The sequence below is a fragment of the Pyrgilauda ruficollis genome, unplaced genomic scaffold, assembly GCF_017590135.1.
Source record: "Pyrgilauda ruficollis isolate IOZ18807 unplaced genomic scaffold, ASM1759013v1 scaffold49, whole genome shotgun sequence".
NCBI classification, from domain to species: Eukaryota; Metazoa; Chordata; class Aves; order Passeriformes; family Passeridae; genus Pyrgilauda; species Pyrgilauda ruficollis.
Window position 1 is genome coordinate 4,703,797 of NW_024526488.1, and position 25,268 is coordinate 4,729,064.

A 25,268-nucleotide genomic window follows, 5' to 3' on the forward strand; every position below is an offset into this window, starting at 1 on the left:
GTTCCTTTCAGTTCCTCCTGTTATCAAGTCCCACGTGGATGAATATGTTGTTGCCGTTGATCAGTCTGTCACTCTGCAGTGTGAGGCTGAAGGCTACCCTGGGCCAGAGATCAGCTGGCATAAGGATGGGCAGCAGATAACAGAGTCCATGCGAAGGAGAATGCTGAGCACGGGAGCTCTGCAGATCCTGTTTGTGCAGCCCGGGGACAGCGGCCGCTACACCTGCACAGCGGCGAATCCCGCGGGATCCAGCACCTCCAGCACAGAGCTGGCCGTGCATGGTAAGGAACTCCTCCTGGGAGGATGGGGGCACTGCAACAGCTGGTCCAGACAGGCTGAGGACTCCCCATCCCTGGAAGTGTCCAAGGCCAGGTTGGACGGGGCTTGGAACAACCTGGGATAGTCAAAAGTGTCCCTATGCATGGCAGGGGTTTGGAATGAGATGGGCTCTGAGGTCCCTTCCAGCCCAAACCATCCTGTGATTCCATGATAAGTGGGACTGTAGGGAAATTCTGTGTGTTCCCAGTGTGACCCCACAGAGAGTAAGGAATTAGGGATGTACAAGGAGGAGTTCAGGAAAAACGTGCTACTTCATATAGGGGAGTGTTATTAAGTTGTAGTATCAGCCAGTTGCTTGAATTTTGGCACACAGTCATTAATGGAAATGGACAATCCAAGAGGTCCAGGCTAGGACTTTCTTCAGTCCAGTGTTGTGCTTGGATAATACCCAGAGGAAATGTTTCTAATGACCTCCCACAGTTCCACCCAGGATCCGCAGCACGGATACGCAGTACATGGTCACAGAGAGCTCCCAGGCTGTTCTGTCCTGTGTGGCTGAGGGGATCCCAGCACCAACAATTAACTGGAGGAAGGACAACATGCTGTTAAGAGACACAGTGGGAAAATACCAGACTGTGCCTGGCGGAGACCTTATTTTGGACAGTGTTGTGGTAAGCTCCCTGCATCTAAGGTATTACTGGACAGATTTGGCAGTCATTTGGCAGTGATAAGATCCACTTCTGGGTTAGTCATTGTTTTATTTTGATTTTTTGTTCTTGATGTTCCAAAATAATTACAAAAGTTTCATTTTCCACTGGGGAGTAAAATCTGTGAAGAATTTGTAGCGGTAAATCCTCAGGAAGCGTAAAAAGAAGTGTTAGTCATCCTTCAAATTTAGGGAAGTGGAAATGCTCAGGTGAGCATTTCTGCTGAATACTTGTTCCAAGCCTTTCAGGATTGTGTTACTGAACGGAGTGGCGTGTGCTGTAGGATATATCCCAACTGTAGGATATATCCCAGCTGAAATTTCCCCACCACATTTCCTTCCAGCCCGAAGACTCTGGCAGTTACACCTGCATTGCCACCAACGCTGCTGGGGAGGACACGCACACGGTCACCCTGACAGTTCACGTGCTCCCAGCTTTTACTGAACTGCCTGGAGACGTAGCCTTGACCAAAGGAGAACAGCTCAGGTTAACCTGCAAAGCAACTGGGGTACCTGTCCCCAGAATAACGTGGACCTTTAACAATAACATCATTCCAGGTGGGTCCCTGATGGCTATCTGGCTGCAGATTTTTTTTCCCCTGTGCAGCATTGCGGTTTAGGGTAGGGAAGAAGAAAACTCTATCTGGAATAAATTGTTAGTGATTGTGTGAGGAATATCTTTAGTGTTATGTAGTCATGTAATTAAACTGCTTCTGAGACAGAGCTGTAAGGTAATTGAAAGATGGTCCCCTCTTCTGTAGCCAGTAATGTAGCACATGGAAAACATTCATATCTGATGGTATTTACTCAGCATCCAGCAACTGATGCTCGAAATTACAGGGCAGCTGAAGTGAATGTGAACAAGTGTCACAGCAATGACTTTCTGTGCATTCCTGGAGCGTCTCAGGGATGCACAAGACCCCATAGGTGTGCTCTGAGAGTGTACAGATCCAAGCACTCCTGTGAGCTGTTCACATTTCAGTCCCTGGAATGACCCTTTCCCTGCTCTCCCTCCAGCACAGTACGACGATGTCAATGGGCACAGTGAGCTCCTCATCGAGAGGGTGTCCAAGGAGGACTCTGGGACCTACGTGTGCTCTGCAGAGAACACAGTGGGCTCCATCAAGGCCATTGGCTTTGTGTATGTCAAAGGTACATGAAATTCAGCAGTTGTGCTTGTTGCTGGACAGCTCCATGTAACCTCTGGGTTTGGAGTCAGAATGGGATGGCTGGGAAGGGACCTTAAAACTCATCCAGTGCTACCCACTGCCATGGGCAGGGACACCTCCACTAACCCAGGCTGCTCCAAGTGCCATCCAGCCTGAGCTTGGACATTCTCAGGGATCCAGGGACAGCCACAGCTTTTCTGGGCAACCTGGGCTAGGGTCTCGTCACCCTCAAAGGGAACAATTTCTCCCTAATATCCAATTTGAATCTGCCTGCTGTCAGTTTAAAGCCATTCCCCCTAGTATATAAGACCTTGCCAATGGCTAAATGGGAAGAATCTGAACAGGTTGAAATTCCCCCTTCAGAAAGTCAGAGGTGAGTGATCCCTGGCAGCAGTTCTCATTAGGCACATTTTATTTTGGTTCTACTACTTCTCTGTCATCTCTTGTTTTTTCAGAGCCTCCAGTCTTCAAAGGGGATTATCACTCCAGCAGAATTGAGCCCTTGGGTGGCAATGCCGTGTTGAATTGTGAAGTCAGGGGAGATCCTCCTCCAACCATCCAGTGGAGCAGAAAAGGAGTGGGAGTTCAGATTAGCAACAGGATCCGACAGCTTGTGAATGGTTCCCTTGCTATCTATGGCACTGTGGTGAGTCCTGCCCCTGTACTGCGAGTGTCTGCTTTGAGCTTGATTGATAAAGGTATTCTTGATCATACTGGTTTGAAGGAGTCAGGCTAGACATTTATCCTTTTTTGCTTTCACCTTTAACAAGTGTTTTAATTCAGACTGGAATTAGATTCAAATTATTGAGGCAAAAATCCCCATGGGGTCAGAGTTCTCCCTGCTTGTCAGAAGGACTGAATTTGCATACTAATTGCTGGTGTGTGAGATCCTGGTCATGACCAGTTAAAGGGGACCTTTGCTCCTGACCTTTAAGAGAGCCTGGCTTCTACAGGTCAGCTGAAAAGCAATTGCATTCTTCTTGTGCAAATCTCTTATTTCAAATCTAAATTCCTAATCTGAACAGCAAGACCCCTATTTTTCCCCATGTACTCATGTCTGCATTTTGAATTGGGGTTAAAATTCCCTGCCAGGAGGGGCTCTGAAGACTGAGCCCCTGTTTTGTTCCTCAGAATGAAGATGCTGGTGACTACAAGTGCGTGGCAACCAATGACGTGGGTGTGGTGGAGCGCAGCCTGACGCTGACCCTGCAGAGTAAGGCTCAAAGGGAAGCTTTGTGCCCCTTAAGGGAGTGAAAACCTGCCTGTGGGGAGGTGCAGATCCTGGGGGAGTGTTTCTGGTTGAGCACTGCCATGGAGATTTGGACTCATCTCCTCTTCCATAGAATTCTAGAAAGGCTTGGGTTGGAAGGGACTTTAATGATCATATGCTGTGGGCAGGGATACCTTCCACTAGAGCTGGTTGGTCTTTGAACACTTCCAGGGATAAGGCAGCCAAGAGCTTCTCTGGGCATCTTTCATCATGAATATATGAGAGTCTGGTCTAAGCTGTGATTGAAGTCAAAGAAGAGAGGGATGTGTAGAGGGTGGTTGAGCCTTATCATAGAAAGCAGTGTGGAATGAACTGAACCACTCTGTGAAAAGGGCCTGTTTCTCTTAGCTCACTCAATGCAACTGGAATAAACTAGATTCTCAAGTTGTATGATGAATCCTAATTCTCATTGACAATATTTTATTTTTAGCAAAAATAATATGTTAGAGTTTTTCTTTGCTGGTGGGATAATTTCTAAACATGCCCTTCCTACTGCAGCCTTAGGCATTGTGGGTCTGTTCCTTACCCCTCAGTTGTCTCTGGACATGAATAACAACATCATCTGTGGGTTTTATGAAAAACAGCCCATTTTAGCAATAAAGAAGAGCATGTGCTCTTATAGCTGAGCCTTAATCTCTGCTTTAGTCCTCAGACTGCAGCATGTTCAAGCCAGCTTGTTGTTGGCATTGTAACGTGTGTCTGTTTGGTGGCACTTGGGGATGCGGTTTAGTGGTGAACATCGGTGGTGGGGCTGGGTTGATAGTTGGACTTGGTAATCTGTTTTCCAACCTTAAGGATTCTTTGTTTCTATTTAGCCTGCAGGGGATCAGCAATAATGATTTTAGTCAAAGTAAACTGACTTGGGATTTCTCTGCGCTGGCTTTAATACTGAATCAATCAGGCCTGTGCCCGTGTGCTGTCACCCACAGAACCCTTTCTCTTCAGGCCCCCCAGTCATCACTGTGGAACCGGTGGGCACCGTGCTGGAAGCTGGTGCCACGGCGGTGCTGGACTGCCAGGCCAGGGGAGAGCCCCCTCCTGCCATCAGCTGGTCCCGCCAGGGACAGCCCGTGCTGGCTGACCACAGAGTGGCCCTGCTGCCCAACGGCTCCCTGCGCATCGCCGCGCTGCAGAGGGAGGACACCTCCGAGTACGAGTGCGTAGCCAGGAACCTCCTGGGGTCCGTCCTCGTCACAGTGCCCCTGACTGTGCAGGGTAGGTGCACAAAATATCACAGTGACTTTGAAGCTGGTAGATGACAGTGTTAATCTGGATCAAATGTGGTCAACATTCGTTTTGCCCACATTCTATGGATGAGATGCTTGATCTTATTTTCTTTATAAGCATTAGGTCTAGGGTAAGCCTAGTCTGAAGTGTCAGTGGGGTTCTCTTACATTAAATTTTATTCTGTTATACTCATCCAGCTGGGAGAGATAGAGGCTGTGAAGGGTGAGAGACAAAAATTATAATGAAAGGGTCTTGAACCAGATCCTGTCCTCAGAACACGTCATAACTTGAACTGTGTCTCTAAAGAAAAGCATTTAGGAGCATATACAGTAATTGTCTTTGGACTATGGTAAGAGATTTGTGCACAGTAATGACATGAGGCGAGATGGATTTCCAAGGGTCAGGAGGTGCAGTTTTCACTTCTCTGTGCCGGCCTGAGGGAGCTGCAGGCGCCCGCAGTGCCCAGCAGCATCCCTGCTCCCGTTGCAGTGCACGGCGGCTTCTCCAGCTGGCTGGAATGGCGGGCGTGCAGCGTCACCTGTGGCCAGGGGGTGCAGGAGCGCGTCCGGCAGTGCGACAGCCCCGTGCCGGCCAACGGGGGCCGCGGCTGCCAGGGGCCCCACAGCGACCTGCGCAGCTGCCACCGCCAGCCCTGCCCAGGTACTGCTGCCCACACACAGTCCCGCCAGGGTCTGGGTTGGAGGGACCCTAAAGCCCATCCCATTCCACCTCCTGCCATGGGCAGCGACACCTTCCACTGCCCCAGGGTGCTCCAAGCCCTGTCCAGCCTGGCCTTGGACACTGCCAGGGATGCAGGGGCAGCCACAGCTTCTCTGGGCACCCTGTGCCAGGGCCTGCCCGCCCTTGCAGAGAACAATTCCTTCCAAATACCTAATCTAAATATCTCCACTTCTAATTTAAAACCTTTCACCTGTGTCCTGTTGCTGTCTGCCCATCTAAATCTCCCTCCCTCTATGTTGTTTTAAATACTGAAAATTGACACTTTTAATGTGCCTTGCTTTAAGTGCCCAAACAATGAACTTCATCACCATGGATCTTGATGGCAGATTAATTTTTCTAAGTAGTTGTGATTAATTTTGGAAAGAAAGAGAACATTTCAAGAAATATTGCAAAAATATTGTTTAATGAAAACTGGGCTTTTTCTGGTCCTTAGTGGATGGGAGCTGGTCAGAGTGGGGGCTGTGGGAAGAGTGTTCAAGGAGCTGTGGCCAAGGGAACAGGACAAGGAGCAGGACCTGCAGTAACCCCCCAGCTCAGCATGGAGGGAAACCCTGTGAAGGCAGCGCTCTGGAGTCAGTCATGTGCAATCTTAGACCTTGCCCAGGTAAGAGTAATTTAGAGTACTTAAACCTTATTTGCATGAGTGGCTTCACATAAGGTCTGTTTGTTTCTCCAAACTCAAATTATTTAAGCTTATTTTTAGTTGTTAATTACTTTTTTTTTTTTAATTGAATGGCATGAGTTCTTGGAAACAAGAATCACAAAAGTAAGTGTAAGAAATCTCAGCAATTTCTTTTTGTTTATTTTTGCACCAGTAAAAATATTAATTTGTACTTTACTCTTTTCCAGTACTTGTTATCCACATCCTCACAGTGCAAATTTTCTCTACTCTAAACCTATCTTGCAAAGTCAGTTAAAATAAGAAAAGAACCAAACCCAAACCACCAACTATTTAAAGCTATGTAAAAATGATTGTTAGTAATTTAAGATCTTGTCTGTGTATTTTCCTTTGTTGTTATGTTTTTTAGCCACATTTTGCTCCCAACTGCCTGAATGTCAGGTTTCCTTCCTGTCCCATCAGTATTTCCCACATTTGACAGGTTGTAGTTTATTCAGAGCCTTCACCACTGACATATTCCCTTCTGTACAATTTGCAGTGTTTGATTTTTCCATTTTTCCTGGCTCTGCTGCCACTGTGATGCCAAATACTCATCCATGGGCTTGAGACTCATTTCTCTAGGTTTTGGCAGGAAAATCAGCCCTGTCTGCTGCTCTCTGGCAGCTTTTAGCCAGGCTGCCTTGGTCCTGCTCAGGCCTCCATCCTCCCCAGGGAAGTGGGAAACTCCAGATTTGATTAAGCATTCAGTTCTGGTGTTCCACGATGGTGGTGAGGCAATGTGGTTAAAAAATAGAAAGGAAGACTTTGCTTGTCAAAGTGCTGATTGTTTGAACCACTGCTCATGGCATTCTGTGGGGGATCAGGAGATACCCAGGTGTGCCTGTTCTGGGGCGGTGTGTGGGGTCAGGGATATCCCAGGTGTGTGCCTGTTCTGGGGCGGTGTGTGGTGTTAGGGATATCCCAGGTGTGTCTGTTCTGGGGCAGTGTGGGGTCAGGGATATCCCAGGTGTGTCTGTTCTGGGGCGGTGTGTGGGGTCAGGGATACCCCAGGTGTGTCTGTTCTGGGGCAGTGTGTGGGGTCAGGGATATCCCAGCCCTGTGCCCATTCTGGAGCAGTGTTGGAGCTGTGCTGCCCTTGCAGTGGCCGGCGAGTGGAGCCCCTGGGGGCCGTGGGGGCCGTGCAGCACCACGTGCGGGAAGGGCACCCAGACGCGGCCGCGGCTCTGCGCCAGCCCGGCCCCGGCGCACGGCGGTCCCCGCTGCCAGGGCCCCGACACGCAGCTCCAGCTCTGCTTCCGCCGGCGCTGCCCAGGTGAGAGCAAACTTCTCCTTCCCTCCTCCCGTTCTGCTTCCGTCTCGGTTCATGCTTTCTGGTTCTGAAAGTCTAATCCCTGAAAAAAACTCGCCTTCAGGCTTTTTATTGTCACTGACTGTCACTACATAGCATCTGCTATAGACCCTACAAAGGCACCCCACCTCTTCTCCAGGTGTACACCCTAAGCTCTTCCAGAGAGAGAGCTTTAAGGTCCCTTCCAACCCTAAGCTGGCTCCGAAGGAGAGGGTCTCCAACCCTGGGAGCAGCTCTGGGGCCTCCTCTGGGGCCTCCTCTGGACCCTCTCTAGCAGCTTCGTGTTCTTTCTGTGCTTCTGGCCCCAGGCTGGAGCAGCTCTGCAGGTGGGGTCTCACCTGAGAAGGACAGCAGAATCCTCTCTCCCCTGCTGTCCACACTGGGGGATCAGCCCAGGGCATGGGGAGTTCTGGTCCCACCTCACATGGCCAAGGCTGGTCCAGCTCTCACCCATCCCCACCCCCGGGTCCCTGGGGAGAAATCCCTGAGTAGCTGAGGTGCTGTAGAGGCAATGACATCCATGTTCAGTTTTCCCCAATGTAGCACTGCTGTGCTGTGTTACTGCTGGGGTCAGGGGCTGTAACTGCCATGCCTCTCTCCCCAGTGGATGGGAAGTGGTCCTCGTGGAGCAGCTGGAGCTCCTGCAGCGTGTCCTGCGGGGGAGGCAGCAGGCAAAGGACGCGCCACTGCTCCGACCCGGCCCCGCAGTTCGGGGGACACAAGTGTGAGGGAAGTGACATACAAATGGATTTTTGCAACAGTGATCCTTGCCCAGGTAAGTGCTTTGGGTTGGGCTATTTGCCGACTCTCTGGGCTTGGTTGTTTTCTTTTGGGGAAAAAAAGCCTAAGAAGTTAATCTCCAACAAAAGTACTTTCCTAGCTTGACTGTCTGGTTTTAAATCCCTGAGGAAGATCAAATCTGACTTATTCTTGCAGTTCATGGCAACTGGAGCCCGTGGAGCAGTTGGGGAACTTGCAGTCGGACATGCAACGGGGGCCAGACAAGGCGGTACCGGAGCTGTGACAACCCACGCCCGGCCAGCGGCGGCAGGGCCTGTGCTGGGGCTGACGTGCAGATCCAGAGGTGCAGCACGGACCTGTGCCCAGGTCAGTGCTCACAACAGCAGTGGGAATGCAGCTTTCCCTGGAAGGCATCAAGGTATATGCCACATGAGGAATGTAGGCCGCCCATGGAAGTATCCAAGGCCAGGTTGGACTGGGCTTGGAGCAACCTGGGACAGCGGAGGGTGTCCCTGCCTGTGGTAGGGGTGAGACTGAATGAGCTTTAAGGTCCTTTGCTACCCAAACCAGTCTGGGATTCTGTGTTTCTGATAGCAGGAGTGTTCACACCTGCCTGTTATAATGGTTTTGTTGTCCTTTAAGACATTCCTTTAGAAACTTGGTTCCTCCAGGAAGGAATTGACTTCAGCATAACTGATGCAGCCTGAAGCATTTAAATTGAAAAACTGCTTTCTTTATTCTGCAGTGGATGGAAACTGGGGGCAGTGGCAGTCATGGAGCCAGTGCTCTGCTTCCTGTGGAGGGGGAGAGCAGACCCGGGTGCGCCTGTGCAGCAGTCCAGCCCCATTAAATCATGGCCGTCCTTGCCCTGGGGACTCCTCCCAGATATCCAGGTGCAACACCCAAGCGTGTCCTGGTGAGTATTTACAGCCTGCATGCAGGGCAGTGTGCTGAAAGCCTGTGCCACTCCTGATTTCACTGGAGCTATCTCTCATCTTGGCCAGTTGACTGGGTAATTTAATATTTTGGGCTTGAATCTGCCCTGCAACTAAAGCCCAGTTCTCTCTCCCCTAAAATACCCAACAGCACTTATCACATGGGGTTGTGTTTTGCCTCTCCCCCATCTCCTGAACAGGTGGGCCTGCACGTGCCAAGGGCAGCATCATTGGCAGTATCAATGATGTGGAATTTGGGATTGCTTTCCTGAACGCCACAGTAACGGACAGCCCGGATTCTGACACCAGAGTGATACAGGCAAAGATCACAAACGTCCCTCGGACCCTTGGTAGGCTTCTTTGGTTTTGATCATTTTTTTCTCTGAATACACCAATACCTATGGTCTTCTGGTTTAAATCTGAAGGGTTACACTAGTTCTAGATCTTCATAGTCAGCTCCTGTGCACGTGGGTCTGTGATCAAAGATTAAAGCTCCCCAATTTTCTGTGGTGTTTCCTTCAGGCGCAGCAATGAGAAAGCTCGTTTCCATACTCAGCCCGGTTTATTGGACAACTGCCAAAGAAATTGGGGAAGCAATGAATGGGTTTACACTCACTGACGCGGTCTTCAAGAGAGAAACTCAAGTGGAGTTTGCAACTGGTGAGTCGCCCAGGATAGATCAGTGCTTTCTGTGTCCAGTAAGCCAGATAGAGGCTGCATTTCTGAAAAGACAGCAGAAGACCATTGCTGAAATTTGGGTCTTGTGCTCACACTAATATTTTCAGGCTGGCTGTAGCCTTCTGAGGCTTTATCCCACCTTTTAGAGCTGTAGTTTGAAATGCATTGTGTTTGTTCTCGTGGGCATGGTACACCTTACAAGATGTAAGTATAAACAACTGGTCAAGGGACTCCAGTTTTGATTCCATGTGGCTGTTGGGAGTCACTGTTGGGAATGTGTGACAAATTGGTGTGCTGTTAAACTGCCAGGTGAGATCCTGCGCATGACGCACGTTGCCCGGGGCCTGGACGTGGACGGGGCCCTGCTGCTGGATGTTGTTGTGAGTGGCCACGTGCTGCAGCTCCAGTCGGTGGCTGATGTCAGTGTCAAGGTAAAGCTGCTTCAGGTACCACCCTTGCTCTCATGCATCTGTACTTCTCTCACCCAGAGGAAGGCAGGAAACACTGAGTCCTGCAACCTGCTGTATTGTATGTGACTTCTTTTGTGCCTGGTTGAACTGATGGTGCTGATGTTGCCTTTGAAAGCAGAAAGTTCTCATGAGGAGGGTGGTGTTAGTCTCTCAAGAGTTCGAGATGTTGGCAGGTGGTGTTGAGGAGGGTCTTCAGGGCAGTTATTGATGGCTGGCATGTCAGGCCATTGCTTTGGGCAGAGCTAGAAAGGTGCATCTTTAACCTCTCTGACATAGTAATTAGCAACAGGTAACTAGTATTTTACTGTATTAATCCCAAGATGCAGTAATTACAGCTGAAGTTGTTGATATTTTGGAAAACTGCAATATGTAGTATGTCCAATATTTATACCCCTCTTCAGTGGCAGAATTTTTCTCCACCACTTGTTTGTTTAGCACAATTGTCAGCATCTGACTTCAAATAAAAGCCATATATTTAGACCTCAAAAGATTATTATTGAGGAGTAAGATATTTTCTAGAAATCCTCTGCTGTGGCTTCCACCATCAGGGTCCTCAGTACATCAGTCTGTATCTTTTTTTAAAGTACTCGACCAGGCAGTGTTAAGACTGAACAGTTAAATAAGAATGAAAAGGACCCGTGTGTGTGCAATACCCTTTGTTCAGTGGTTGAGATCAGCCCCTTTCTCCAAACACATCTGACAGCTCTGAAGTACAGGCCCGGGTGGTGCTGGTGTGGGAGCAGCTGATGGCCAGGGTTCTGTTGCAGGATTACACAGAGGACTACATCCAGACGGGCCCGGGGCAGCTGCACGCGCACTCCACGCGCCTCTTTGCGGCAGACGGGGTCAGCGTTCCCTACACGTGGAACCACACCATCACCTACGACTCCTCCAAGGGCAGGATGCCCTTCTTGGTGCAGACACTGCGCGCTGCCTCCATCACAACACAGTACCACCCGCTGGAGGAGGCCGTGGCTTTCAAAATCCAGGCTTCCATTGCAAAAGGTATTGTTCTAGGCCTTCCCAGGAATCAAACAGTGGGGAAAGAGTATCTTCTCTTCCGAGAATTCATTGAGTCACCTGTAGTCTCAAAAGAAATTCTGTGAAACTTGGGTAGTTTTAGTGTAGATCCCAGGACTTAACAGTTTTGTTGATGTACCCATAAATTAATTATTAGTTAGCATTGCTAATTGCTGGCTTTTATGATCCTGAGTGACCAAAGGGGATGGGCATGGATTTAGGTGAGCAGATTTTCCTTTGAGAAGCTCTAATTCATGAGCAAACTGGCTTGTTACTTTTTTACTGCTATTTGGATGCTTATTTTTCATGTGGTAGGGAAATTACTCTGGTTTGGAAGTAAATGAAACAGAGGGATTGCCTGTCTCAGTCTTTCTTTTCAGTAACAAGATTCTAAATTAAGTAAAATAAGGTTTTTCCCACTTGCCAGACTAGGGACTTACTGTACAATTTGAAAGCCAAATGATTTTTTTTTCTAATTTAAAAAGAGATCTGATAAAAGGGAGTCTCTGGGTCAAGATATGCCTGTGATTAGATCTGGCTAAGCCTTTACTGAACTAGCATTTATTTCCTCCAACAATTAAGATACTGGTGTTTGGGATTTTTTAAAATGTTGTTTTTTAAATTTCAGTTTTCAAGCAGCCAAAGCCCTGTATCCTTTGAGGAGTCTCTCCCTAAGTTTTTCACTGCAGTTTGTAGTACATGGTTGTGTTCTTCTACACTGGCCTCCTAAGATTTGTGACGTAATGATTTGTTTGGTTTGGGTCTATTGTCCTCCTGTTATGTGAAGTAAAACTGAATGGTCTTTATTCTTTCAGTACAAAACTTTCCAGGATGCACTAGGCTGGGATGGGACTTGCAGCTCACTCTGAGGGGACCCCCACACACCTATTCAATGTCATTGAAACCAGCACAAGCCATGCAATACTGACTTCTGGTGCCAAAGTAGAAAAACCACTAAAGGCTGTATTTAAAAGTTTCTGGTTTGGTGTTGAAATATAATAAATATTGTAAAATTGCTGGGCTGCAGTTCTTGCTGTTAAAGTAATGAAATGGCCATATTTTGATCCACAAGTGACATGTGCTTCCTTTATCATACAGGGGATCGGAGCAACCAGTGCCCTGCGGGGTTTGCTTTGGACTCCTCTGGGCCTTACTGCTCAGGTAACAACTGACACGGGTGGCTGTAACCATGGAGTCTGGAGTGCTGTGGGTGGGAAGGGGCCTTAAAGATCCCCTATTTCCACCCTGCCATGGCCAGGGACACCTTCCACTAGCCCAGGGTGCTCCAAGCCCTGTCCAGCCTGGCCTTGGACAGCTTCTCTGGGCACCCTGTGCCAGGGCCTCACCATCCTCACAGGGAACAATTCCTTCCCAATATCCCATCTATCCCTGCCCTCTGGCAGTGGGAATCCATTCCCTGTGTCCTGTCCCTGCTGGCCTTTGTCCCAAGTCCCTCTCCAGCTCTCCTGGAGCTGCTTTAGGTACTGGAAGGGGCTTTAAAGTTTCCATGAAGCCTTCCCTTCTCCAGGTGAACACCCCCAGCTCTTCCAGCCTAGCTCTGGAGCAGAGGGGCTCCAGCCCTTGGCGCATCTCCATGGTGTCCTCTGGACCTGCTCTAAGAGGTCCGTGTCTACCTTGTGCTGAGAACTCTAGAGCTGGACACATTAAACCACCAGAACCTACATCCCATTTATTTAGAGTTCAAAGTATCAAAGTATGCAATTCAAAAAGTGTGAGTGATCCTGGCTAAAAGGGTGTGGATCCAAGGGCAGCTGAAGATGTTACTTCTGTCCTCACCTACAATGTGAGTAGTGCCCAGACAGTTTTTAAATCAGTACCTCAGGTACTCCTGGAGGAAACTGAGACTGCAGAGCAATGAAGGACTTGGGTGAGCTGTGTGGAGGAAAGGCTGAGTGTTGGCATCTCAGACAGGAGCCCACGTGTTCCTGCTTGGGGGATGGAAGTGGAGAGAAGCACATGAGCGCCCTGGCTGTCTCTCTTAAGAGTCAGGGTTGTTTTAGGGAGAAATCATCTGAGATCATTTTGTGGACTTATTTCATTACCTCTTGAAAGATTGCAGATGAAGGGAATTGCTGGATCTGGTTTTGCCCTGTGGGCTTTAGTTGCACACCTCTGAGGAAGGATCAGACTGGAGTAGTTTCTTGGGAAGTCTCACTGGTTTTTCAAACATTTTCTTGTTCCAGATAAAGACGAATGTGCTGTGGGAAATCCTTGTTCCCACATGTGTCACAATGCCGTGGGATCCTACTACTGCTCCTGTCCCAAAGGCTTCACCATCTCTGCTGATGGCAGAACGTGCCAGGGTAAGAAAGGTGCTGCTGGAGACATCTGGATACAAAGGACCTAAAGATAACTGAAGGTCTTAAAATGCCTTAAGAGGCACTTAAATTGTTAAGGAGAGGTTTTATTTAGGCTGTTTTCTCATTATGAGAACACAATTCATTGGTATTCTGTTTCATAGCTGTACGTACTTGCGGTACTCACGTGTTTCTAGTTGCTGGTGCTGCAGACACGGGTTGGTGTGTCCCCTGTGCTGGCTGGGCAGGGTTTGCAGCTCGTTTCCCTTTGCAGACATCGACGAGTGCGCTCTGGGGGGGCACAGCTGCCACGGGGGGCAGGACTGTGAGAACCTGCCCGGCTCCTTCCGCTGCGTGCTGCGCTGCGGGAGCGGCTTCCGCAGGACGCCCGACGGCTTCAGCTGCCAAGGTACGCCTCAGGGGTCACCAGCTCTCCTGCAGCTGGAAATGCTGCTCATGCAGCTGAAACTCACTTCAGGGGCATCTCCAAGTACCTGTCTATAAACTTTCATTCTTAACGTTGTGGATTTTTGGGGGTTTGGTTTTTCTATAGGTTTGTTTTGTTTTTTAATCTTTTGCTTCTTCTTCTGTCTTTAGAAATAAATTTAAAATCCCATCAGGGAAGAAATTAGCATTCTTGGGTTTGTGTCCCATGTGCATTTTCTTTGTACAAAGATGGGAGAGCAGCAAACACTCCTGAGCAGAACTCAGCCAAACCCTGCTCAGGTAGTACCCACGGAGCAACTCCCAGCCCTGGTGTCAAGGATTTGTGTTGTTCCACAGACGTTAACGAGTGTCAAGAGTCCAACTCCTGCCATCAGCGTTGCTTCAACACCATAGGAAGTTTCCACTGCGGCTGTGACCCAGGATTCCAGCTGAAGGGCAGAAAATGTGTGGGTAGGGATGAAGTTCTGAATGTCCATTCCCTCTTTCCAATAGACAGAGTTCAGCATTTATTTGTTGCTCTCTTATGAAAGAAAATGCTGTTATGGATGATACACTTAATGTATGTACATTTTGGAATCTGTCAAGCAGTACTGAAAGCCAGAGGCAGCAAGAATTGGGCTGACTGATCCATGTGCATGAAATTATTCAATATGTGCTCACAGGGTAATTTCATTACCTCATAATTGAGTTCAATCTTGCTTTTTTTTATTTTTTTTTTACTTTTGTTTGAATAAGATGTCAATGAGTGCAGGCAGAATGTGTGCAGGCCTGATCAGCTCTGCAAGAACACCCGTGGTGGCTATAAGTGCATTGATCTGTGTCCCAGTGGAATGACCAAAGCAGAGAACGGGACTTGCATTGGTGAGTAGAAGCATTAATGCACTGTGTGGCTTGGGGTAACACAGGGACAATGATGATATTTATTTTTTCACGTAATCCTGAAGATTGTCCATCTCCATTTATTAATATTTGCACAGACTAAAGCACCAATTTGTTTTTGCGTATGGAGCATCTGTATTTAACTTTCCTTGTAGCTGGTATTAAAAAGCAGATGCATCCTTGCCACCTCTAGTTTTCCACTGTTCATAAGCAAGAACAGTGATTTCCCTTGATGTCTTCTCTGTGTTGGAACCTTGATTTCTCTGTTATTCATTGACTGAAATGTTTTGCTCTGTGTGTGCATGATTTCATAAGAGTTTGGCTCAGGAGCTCTCTATCAAGATCACAGATCCCTGCTGCTTATCAGGGAGGGCTTTAAGCATAGCTGATGTTTGGTAGGTGGTACCAAAGCTTTTCTTCCAGTGGAATTATGGGATGATTTGGGCTGGAAGGGACCTTAAAAATCACCTACTTCTACCCCTTGTCATGGGCAAGGACACCATCCACCATCCCAGGCTGCTCCCAGCCCCATCCAGCCTGTCCTCGGACGCTGGCAGGGATGGAGCAGCCCCAGCTTCCTCCTGCAGTGCGGCTGTTGCAGAGCTGTGACTGTTGCCTTGCCGTGTGCTGCAGATGTTGACGAGTGCCGGTCGGGGTCGCACCAGTGCCGCTACAACCAGCTGTGTGAGAACACCCGCGGCAGCTACCGCTGCGTGTGCCCGCGAGGATTCCGCGCCCAGGGCACGGCCAGGCCCTGCGTGGGTAAGCTGCCACTCCAACCTCTCACACCTGTGCTCTGCTTTTGCCTGGCTTTCTGCTGCAACACACCAGCAGTGCTGTCCCTGGGCGAGACCATGCTGTAGAGACAAGCTTGCTCTGCGTTTCCAAATTGGCCGTCTAAAACAGTGTTCCTTTCTAAACAAACAGAGCTAAGTGGTTCCAAACAGAGATGGGTTTGGGGCTGTGCTTTGAAAACAAAGTGTAAGAGGGACTCAGGGCACTGGTGGATGGATGTGGTAAATGACTGCTCCACAGTAGGCTTCAGTTATAAGAATCTGAAGGTTTATTAAAAGAATAGCTTAAAGTGGGGTTTGTGGATGTGCCTGGCTGTGCCCTGGCTCAGCCCTGAAGGCAGTCACCCAGGGAGTCATGTGGGTTCCCCTAGGGAGCACATCCCAAGGAGCTGCAAGAGGCCACAGACCCAGAACTGAGTTTGGTTCCTGAACATCCCATGCCCTGATCAGGACTACCAGGGGTGTTTCCCAGCAGGCAGAGCACAGGGACCTGATCTGCATTTCTCTCTCAGCACTCCCCTCCTGGCCTGGGTGGCTCCCAGCAGGGAAGGAATAGGATCCCTGGCACTCACAGAAATGCCAGCCATGCAGTCACTCCCTGTGCCATCTTGGCCTAAAGCCACACAGGGTTTTCTCCCACATCATGGAAGACTCCAGAGCTCTGACAGAGGGAGCATGAAAGTTTAATGTGTGGGGCCAGGGCAAGTGGATAAGCACTTCTCCTGGCATTTAAGAGACTTCAGGAAGGCAGTAGGATCATTTAGAATCACCTTTACTGCATTTATGTCAAATATTTAAAATGTAAGAGCTGACCTACCCTGATATTGAGGATTTCTGAATGTGGGTGTATGACACCAAATGAGGTTGGTTTCGATTGCTGTTACATATGTCAGGAAAACATTCCTCCCTGATGACTTCTTCAAGATAAATAGTTTTTTCTTATTTTATTTTTTTTTAACAACCTAAGATTTTGGACTGTCAAAAGCCAGGAATGTTTGGGATTTTTTAAAAGAGATTGAATTGCACTAAGAAGTGTTTGGCTGTATACCATTACATTGTGTAAGATATTATATTACTTCTGCCATCTGCCTCTGTACTGAAATAAACCAATCCCAGACTCTTAACTTACATTTAAGCCATTTAAACTTCTGACAGGAAAAAGCCAGGTAAAGTGTAGGACTGTAGCTTTTCATAAAAACACCAGCATCCTTAAAGCTGCCTTCTGACCAAGTGCCACTGAAAGCTCCCTCCTAATGTATTTTTATCCTCTGAATTTTTACGTTCCTAAAAATATATTTAAAATACAGATTCATCCAAAGCATTAGTTTTGTTAATAAAATCCAGTTCTTATTGTCATTGTTGACAGTGAGCACAGGGAGGAGTTGAAAACTAGCAGGGCTCAGACTGAAACAGAACAAGTGAATTTTGTTCCTGCCTGTGCCATTTCTACCCTGGGTAAAGCCCTTTGTGCCACAATTCTCTTTTTTATTTGTTGGATGGGGATAAGATGCTCCTTTGTGACCCCCACAGAGCTTTGTCTGCCCATTTACCTGAATTGCAGCATTTCTGGGAGCTGTGTTGTTTTCTCTCCATTCCACACAGGTGAAGGGCTTTGCTAAAAGCTGCTATAATGCAGATTACACATGCAAGGCTGTTTAGAATATAAAATCAGGTACTGTTTTTCAAATTAGAGAAAGCCTGAAAATGTAGCCATTTCAATTTCCAAGTAATTTTACCTTGTTCTTATAAATATTGGGGTTCCCATGCCTCAGCAGCCTGTTCTCACAGGGGCAGCCCTGGAACCAATGCTGGTGACTCCCTGCAGTCAGTTCTGCTTGTATTGCACAGGCTGCTCTTGCAAAAGAAATTGCTCAAATTTTCACCTGTTGTCTTTCATAATTTCTATGAAAATCTTCTATTGCTTATCCACAACTTGTTCCAAAGACATTGGTTGTCATAAAGACATCAGTGTTAATTTATTTTAGGTAGGTACAGAATCTAAAAGTCAGCACTTGAGTGCTAAGGAGATAATTGAATTAGTTTTCTTTCACATGTATATGAATAATAAATTTTTCATCTTAAACACATACTGAGATTCATACAGTTAAAATTCAGATCAGTTGTTGTCATCCTTAAAGTGAAATTCTCATTTGTAGCACCTGAAAATTTTACCCTAAGGATAATTCTACAAATATGTGAAGTTTCAGTTGTGTGTTTGCCAAATAACAGCTGCAAAATATTGTAACACTCTGTAATTACTACTTCTGGATTTCCAACTCTTAAAGCAATTAATTATTAATATCCCCATAAATTGTTTAAAGCCTTAAATGTATCAAATGTTAACCACTTCATAAAAATGCAGCCTAATGTTCTACTGTATTTCTGACAGTATTGATCTTTAAATACCATTCTCATTAATTTGTGGCTTGGGGAGTTACAAGCTGTGCTCAGAAGTTTCTGTTCATAGGGGATCCGAATGAAACTGTGACAACACTGGCTTAATGGCATTTTTACAGTAGTAATTGGAAGAATACACACTACTATGGAATAATTAAATTATTATTGAGTTGCCATTAAAATCATCTTTAATTTCTAGTAGGATAATGTTTATAATACATGTCAGTTATTCATATGTTGTGCTGTATGTTAATAGCAGGTTTTTTATTTCTGGTCATTGCAGAGTTGTTTGGAATTAATAGACTTCTGTCTTTTTCTGGTGAAGAAATACTAAGTTTGAAAAGAAATACAGTAGGTGTCCAATTTCCAGCTGAGACTGAAGTAACTTGATAAAAACTATAGAAAATTTCTTTCTGGTGGTGTCAGAGAGACTGTGGGAGAAGGTCCTGCAGTCCCAAGAGCACTTATAGTTACTTGGAGGGAAAGACACTCAGCATGTTGTACCCTCAAGGCCTTTACTATACTTTGTGAGCTCAGCACTCAGTTTTGATTTAAGGATGGATATTTATTGCTGGTCCAAATAACTTTGGACTGCAATTTAAACAACTAAAAAGAAATAGACATTGCTTAGGAAAGCAAAAATAATTCTATTTTTTAATTGTCCAAAAGTGAATTAATATGTACTCTTGAGTCTCCAGCCTGTCACAGCTGGAATGACCAATAACAGCACCAAAAGTTAGAAGGTACCTGATCTCTTGCCCCTGCAGCCTTGAAACATGTTCTTGAGCCCAATGCCCCATCCCTGGCAGTGTCCAAGGCCAGGTTGGACAGGGCTTGAGGCAAGCTGGGCTGGTGGAAGATGTCCCTGCCCATGGCAGGGGGTGGGACTGGCTGAGCTGTAAGCTCCCTCCAACCCAAAGCATTCCATGATTCTGTGATTCCCCCAACACGAGGCACAGTAACATCAGAGCCTGCTGTGCTTCCCTTAGTGTGGGGTGTAAGGGATTTCTAGACTGTATTTCTCTGGAATGCTCTGTGTTAAGGGTTGTCTTTTAAAGAAGGGACCAGTAGCTTCTTCCATTCATCAATGGAACACTTAAGGAAAAAAAAAACAAAAACAATTACTAAGAGAGTACTGAGCAGCTGAGGCTGAAACAAGGCTTCAGCAGGGCTCCTGTCCTGGTGAGCACAGTCACATCAGCCTGTGGGAGAATGAAAGTCTCTTACAGTCCAGGACAGTGGATCCTGCCTGCTTGGCCTAGTGTTCTCCATGTTTTACTGCCTCCAAACCTCACTTATGTCTTCAGCTTGTTCCTGACACTGAGATAAGTATCTGTGTGTATATATATGTATAGTTATGTGTTGTTGTTTGTTTGTTTTCTCTCTCCTTTCCACATGGTTTGGGGCTCTGGATCATGTCACATGAGCAGACATTAATGAATGTGAACAAGTGCCTAAACCCTGTGCACTTCACTGCACCAACACCCCCGGCAGCTTCAAGTGTTTCTGTCTACCTGGGCAGCAGTTACTGGGTGATGGGAAATCTTGCGCCGGATTGGAGAGGGTGCCAAATTCGGGTGCCTATTACAGTAGCTATAACTATGCTCAGTTCTCCCCTGGGAGAGACAACCAGCAACTGCAGCACTATTACAGGCACTCCTCAAATCTCTACAGCTCCTTCTCAGAGTATAGGAACAGCAGAATACCTTTCTCCAGGACTAGAAGGAACCTTAGAGAAACTTGTCCTGAAGGCTATGAGGCAAGAAATGCCAGATGTGTAGGTAAATGTCAGTCCTATCTATGCAACTCTATTTTGGACCTTATTCTTAGGTTACTCTGTGATATATACCAGGGGCTGAGGGTTTGTGGTGCTGGGGTTGTGTTTTCAATTACCCTGGTCAATATTCAGAGGGTTCTGCATGTTCTGGTCTCTGCTGTCTTGGCTCACATGGTAGCAAAAATGTTCTCAAACCTCCTTAAAACCTTTTGTTTTAATTGTGCTGCTTATTACCTGTATGCAAAGTATTTCCCTCTGTAATTGTCTTTCTCCTGATCATGGTAGCTCACCTTGGTGAATCTTCTCACACAACAAAAGCCACCAGCAGCCCCAGCTTACTTACAGTGCTTCTGTCAGACTCCCATTGGCAGCAGTAATCTGTGTCAGAAAGGTTTGGAATAAACATTTTAGAATTGATCACACTGGGGCCACTGCCAGCACTGACACTGTCACACAGGCAACAGGCAGAGAAGCTTTTACATTATTTTATGTAAGAAAAGGGGTTGCAATGTAATTCAGTGAGCATGGAGAAGACATCAAACCTTGTATTTAAGCTACAGAAAGGTTTCAGTAGTCACATCCATGTGGATTGTTATGGTGTTATATATATATATGCAGGTTAATTGAGAGACCCAGGAATACAACTGAGGGAAGGGTTTGTTTCCAATTTTGATCTTCATCCTAGCTTCCATTTGGAATTAGTTAATATGCCATGAATATTATTAATAATATTAATATTCCATGACACTTTAATTTCATTGAATAAATACCTAAATTTTAAAATTATTAATATGAAAAATACCCCCAAAGATGCTTTTGTTAAAGAAAATTCTTTCTGTAGGCAACCATCAGGATTTGCTAACAGCACAGAGGTTTGTAGTCAGATCTGTTTCTCTTTTCTCTTTGCATTTTGATCTAATGCAACCCCTGTCAGTCCAACAAAGGGGAAGCAGAGACCTTCCTTCCACTGATTTAACCATGCAAGTCTGAACTCTTGCTTGAGATTACTTTGCTGCTGTCCTGAACTAGGCAGATGTTTTAAAAGCCATTATAATTACAAATTATCTGTGTCTAAATCATGCTAATGTGCTCTGAAAACTTTACATAATGTGGTCTGGCACGGGTACTTCTGTATTTGAGAGGGAGATTTAAAAAAAAAAAAAAAAAAGGACGAAAGAAAAGAAGAGCATTTAGTGACAGTCTTCCCAGCTACCGAGCCTAATTCATCCCTCTGGCATGGACAAGGTCAGTTTAAAAGGGAAACAGCTTTGCCTGAGGAGGGAGTGACTGTAAGGAAGACTCCCACAGTAACAAGGCTTCCTCTGGTGAGATAAGGAGTGTGGGTGTTCCCTAAGCATGTTGCTTAACACCTGATTGATTATCAGGCAGCTCAGATTGCTTTGAGGGCAGGACCATGTTTGTATGACCCTGGCAGTGGACAGAGGTGGCACATCCCCCTTTCTCCCAGAGCTGTCTCAGGACTGGTCTCCTCAGCTGGGATCTGTCACGGCTGCTCTTCACCGAGGGGAGGAGCCCCTCAAAGCTGACTTTAGTGCCTGCAGAGTTACAAGGAATGGCACAGGTAAGGGAAGAGGACACTCTAGTCTTAGATGTTCAACCCCATCAGAAAAAGAGATCCAGACAACTCCCACCAGCTCTGTCCTGTTATGCACTTGCAGTACATAAATAGGGGGAAGGTACCTGTGTTCATGGCAGGCTCAGGGAGTGCTGAGGTGTTGGTGCTTCTCTCTGCAGACATCGATGAGTGTGAGAGCAGAGACACGTGTCAGCACGAGTGCAGGAACAGCCTGGGCAGCTTCCAGTGTGCCTGTCCCGCGGGATACCGCCTCATGCCCAACGGCAAAACGTGCCAAGGTACGGAGAGCCATCCCTGCCGTGCTCTGGGGGAGGTCTGCAAAGAAACCTGACACCAGCCAGGCCCAGCACATGGCTGAGCCACCTCTCTGGATTGGCTGTGTGAGAGTCAGCATTCAAAATGTCAAGTTTCAAAAGTTTTTATATTCCACACTTTGTTTCATAAAATATCAGCAAACTAGACAATTGCAACTTTTAATTCTCTGCCTGTGACTTTCTCATTACACACTGAGCTCCATGCTCTAGGGTCAAACAGAGGCACATTCTGGGCTCTGCTCAGCCTTTACCCACTTTGATTTTCACCCGTTAATTCTTCTACCAGCAGTTGATCCCTTGCATGTTTTTCCATCCAGATATTGATGAGTGTCTTGAAGAGAACATAAATTGTGGATCAAATCAGATGTGTTTCAACATGAGAGGAAGCTACCAGTGCATAGACACTCCTTGTCCACCCAACTACCAGCGAGAGCCACATTCTGGGTATGTTCTATTCTCAGCCCCTTCTCACCTGCCTCAAGCTCAGCTCCTTAACCTGTGCTTGTTAAAGAAGAAAATGTAAGTAAGTTTGCCTAACACCAGTAGAGCTCACAGTAGCTTGGAGATCATAGAGTCAGAGTCCTGGGATAGTTTGGGTTGGAAGGCACCTTAACAGAACATCCAGTTCTACCCTCTGCCATGGGCAGGGACACCTTCCACTATCCAAGGGTGCTCCAAGCCCTGTCCAGCCTGGCCTTGGACACTTCCAAGGGATGGGGGCAGTGACAATTTCTCTGGGCAATCTGTGCCACTGCTTCAACTGCCAGGGAAGAATTCCTTCCTAACATCTAATCTGAATCTCTCTAATGACCTGACTTGCTATCAGCTTCAAAGCATCAGATACATTCTTTAAGTCATGAAAATAATTCTAAGTTCCTGTTAAGCTATGTTATTTCCCTGTTCTGGGGAAAAAAACCATATTGATATATTTTAATCTTTCAATATCCTCAAACAAAAGTAGCTTTTTTCATAGTCAGAAACCATCTTTTGGGATCAAACTCAACTGCAGTGACATCTACACTGACATGGAGGTCATGTCCTTCGACCTCCATTAGCACTGGTAAAGTGTACTAGCAAAGATTTCATGTTTTAACTTCTGATTAATAAAAGTAAATTCTATTCTGCCCTTCACTACTTATTCTTTATTTTATGACCTAACAGACATGTACCTCAAATGCTGTCCAGAACATTTTAAACTAGGTCTTGCCATTCTAAAATGTTTAAGAGCACAGTCACTAAAACTTACCCTGTGGACATCAATGACATCAGTGCAGCCAGCATCTTTCTGGAATGATCCTGGTGAGACAAAAAGGGATGTTAAACTGGACTGCAGTTCTAAAGGAACAGTGGATGAAGAGTGCATAAGCACTTCTAGAGAAGTTTTAATCTCAACAGGGTAAACAGGGGAAAAATTTATCTTCTAAGACCTATCCCAGTACTTAAGATACTGTGCCTTCTCCCTGGGCTAAAGTGTTCTGCTCCTTCCTAGGTTCTGTCTCAAAAGCTGCCCAGCCAACGACCTGGAGTGTGACCTGAGCACCTACGCCCTGGAGTACAAGCTGCTGTCGCTGCCCTTCGGCATCGCCGCGGGGCAGGACCTGATCCGGCTGGTGGCCTACACTCACGACCAAGTCATGCACCCCAGGACCACCTTCCTGATGGCGGACGAGGACCCCGCTGTGCCGTTTGCCCTGAGGGATGAGAACTGGAAGGGGGTGGTGTTCACCACGCGGGCGCTGCGGGAGCCCCGGACGTACCGCATGGGCGTGCGGGCCCTGTCCTACAGCGCCGACGGCAGCGTCGAGTACCGCACCACCTTCATCATCTACATCGCCGTGTCCGCCTTCCCCTACTGAGCTCGACCTCCTTCCCCAGGGCCAGGCTGCTGCAGCCTGCTCTGCTGCCTGCCCATATGGGAACCTCCGCACTTCAAAGGGTGCTATGCGCTTTTCTCCTCCCCTGCTTCCCGGAGGCTGCCTCTCCAGTTCTGTTGTTCCAATTCAAGAGGAAGATCCATGGCTTTGAGGACCTGTTACCACTTGCTTTATTTATTACACTGGAATAGTCACTTTCCACAGTACGTTCTGAAAAGCAGCAGAGAAATCCATGTAGTCAAAGCAGTAAACAAGGAGCAGCCTCCACTGAAAGTAACTGAAGAAAATAAACCCATAATTTCAAGTGGTCTACATATTTTAAAGGTTGCTAAGTGTTTTAAATTTTGTATCTATTAGATTTTTTTTCCTTATCAATTACCCAATAGAATTAGGGCTGTGCTATACTATGTTGTGTGCTCGAACCCACCAAATGCCACTGTGCCCAAGGGTTGCAAATGCTGAAACAAATTGCATTAAAGTATGTTTGCAGCTAATGAATCTACAGGAGAATTTGGAACTGGTACCTTTGGTTTCCATGCAAGTGTAGAGATGTTGCTATTTTTTGGATGAAAAAACCAAAATGGCTTCTTCTACTTTATAGAGCAGGTATTTTATAACTTGTTTTTACTCTGCCATTGTGGTATAGCCATTTATTTAACCCAAACCCATATCCACTGCCATACTCCCAGCTCAGCAAATGGTCTGGGGTTTTACGCACATGGAACATTTTTCTCCAAAGGTGATGTAAGTTTGGTTCAATAATGTCAATACACTGTACACAAGTAATTTTGCCAAGATGTATTCTATTTTTATGGACGTGTATATATGTGGTTTTCCTATGTGTATTTTCTATGCAGTATCTCAAGACTGTTTTACAGTTAAGTTTGCATAAAAGGACAATGTCAGTACAATGAAAATAATCAAAATAAAGGTTCCCATCAACTTTGAGACTGCTGGGAGTTTTATCTTTGAAAAAATTCTTCTCCATTTCTAAAGCTCTCACCCTAAGTGCCAGGGGACAATGCAGAAGGTACCATGCCCAGCAAACCAGGGAGCAGCTGCAGCTCTTTTCCCTCTTCCTGGCACTCTGGGGTAGTAAGAGATTATCACCAGCTTTAAAGTAGATTTTCAGCCACAAGAACAAATTGTCTCCCAGTAAAATTTTGTCTTTATTCTTGTATATTATTAACCAACGTTAGACATACCCACTTGTTGTCCCCTTGTATTTTCTTCCCTTTCCAGTGCACCAAGTGAAGTAGTCCTGCAAAACAAGGATGACTTAAAATTGCTTTGCACTTCATACAGATTTATCTGAGTTACAGACTTCAAACTGAACAGGTTTGCTTCTCAGAAACCTGACTTGAGAAATAAGAACAGCTCAAAGAAGACAAATCCCATGAAAAAGACATGAGGGAAGGAAAAGTGAGAGTAAGTTATACTAGGTACAGGTAATTACCTCAATGTCTTTTAAGGATGAGAATCAGACTGAAAGTGATGTCCTTAAGTGCATCTAACTCCACTCCCATAACACAAAAATTTCTACTGTGACATATTTTGTGAGAAGGGAGAAAACCCCAGCAGAGTTTACAACCTTTCTAACCAATCTGACCCTAAAAGAAGTAACAGTCACTTGCTGCAGCAGTGCCCAGAGCACTCAGCCCATGCCTG

The 25,268-nt window shown here is 46.5% G+C and overlaps 1 protein-coding gene across 1 annotated transcript in view; it reads left to right on the plus strand.

Annotated features, from left to right (window-relative positions):
- Positions 1–24,548, plus strand: part of HMCN1 (hemicentin 1) — a 165,391-nt gene extending 140,843 nt beyond the window's left edge. Inside the window, exons 81-107 of the mRNA XM_041479619.1 lie at positions 12–281; positions 760–950; positions 1,330–1,543; positions 2,003–2,137; positions 2,610–2,800; positions 3,286–3,367; positions 4,370–4,639; positions 5,141–5,311; positions 5,826–5,996; positions 7,153–7,323; positions 7,964–8,134; positions 8,296–8,466; positions 8,846–9,016; positions 9,236–9,385; positions 9,558–9,695; positions 10,023–10,144; positions 10,951–11,188; positions 12,302–12,364; positions 13,408–13,527; positions 13,796–13,930; positions 14,305–14,418; positions 14,704–14,829; positions 15,481–15,609; positions 19,469–19,819; positions 21,571–21,690; positions 22,044–22,170; positions 23,216–24,548. Of these exons, the coding sequence (XP_041335553.1) occupies positions 12–281; positions 760–950; positions 1,330–1,543; positions 2,003–2,137; positions 2,610–2,800; positions 3,286–3,367; positions 4,370–4,639; positions 5,141–5,311; positions 5,826–5,996; positions 7,153–7,323; positions 7,964–8,134; positions 8,296–8,466; positions 8,846–9,016; positions 9,236–9,385; positions 9,558–9,695; positions 10,023–10,144; positions 10,951–11,188; positions 12,302–12,364; positions 13,408–13,527; positions 13,796–13,930; positions 14,305–14,418; positions 14,704–14,829; positions 15,481–15,609; positions 19,469–19,819; positions 21,571–21,690; positions 22,044–22,170; positions 23,216–23,582 (4,679 nt within the window). The 3' untranslated portion in view covers positions 23,583–24,548. The remainder of the gene's footprint in view (positions 1–11; positions 282–759; positions 951–1,329; positions 1,544–2,002; positions 2,138–2,609; positions 2,801–3,285; positions 3,368–4,369; positions 4,640–5,140; positions 5,312–5,825; positions 5,997–7,152; positions 7,324–7,963; positions 8,135–8,295; positions 8,467–8,845; positions 9,017–9,235; positions 9,386–9,557; positions 9,696–10,022; positions 10,145–10,950; positions 11,189–12,301; positions 12,365–13,407; positions 13,528–13,795; positions 13,931–14,304; positions 14,419–14,703; positions 14,830–15,480; positions 15,610–19,468; positions 19,820–21,570; positions 21,691–22,043; positions 22,171–23,215) is intronic.
- The last annotated feature ends 720 nt before the right edge of the window (positions 24,549–25,268 follow it).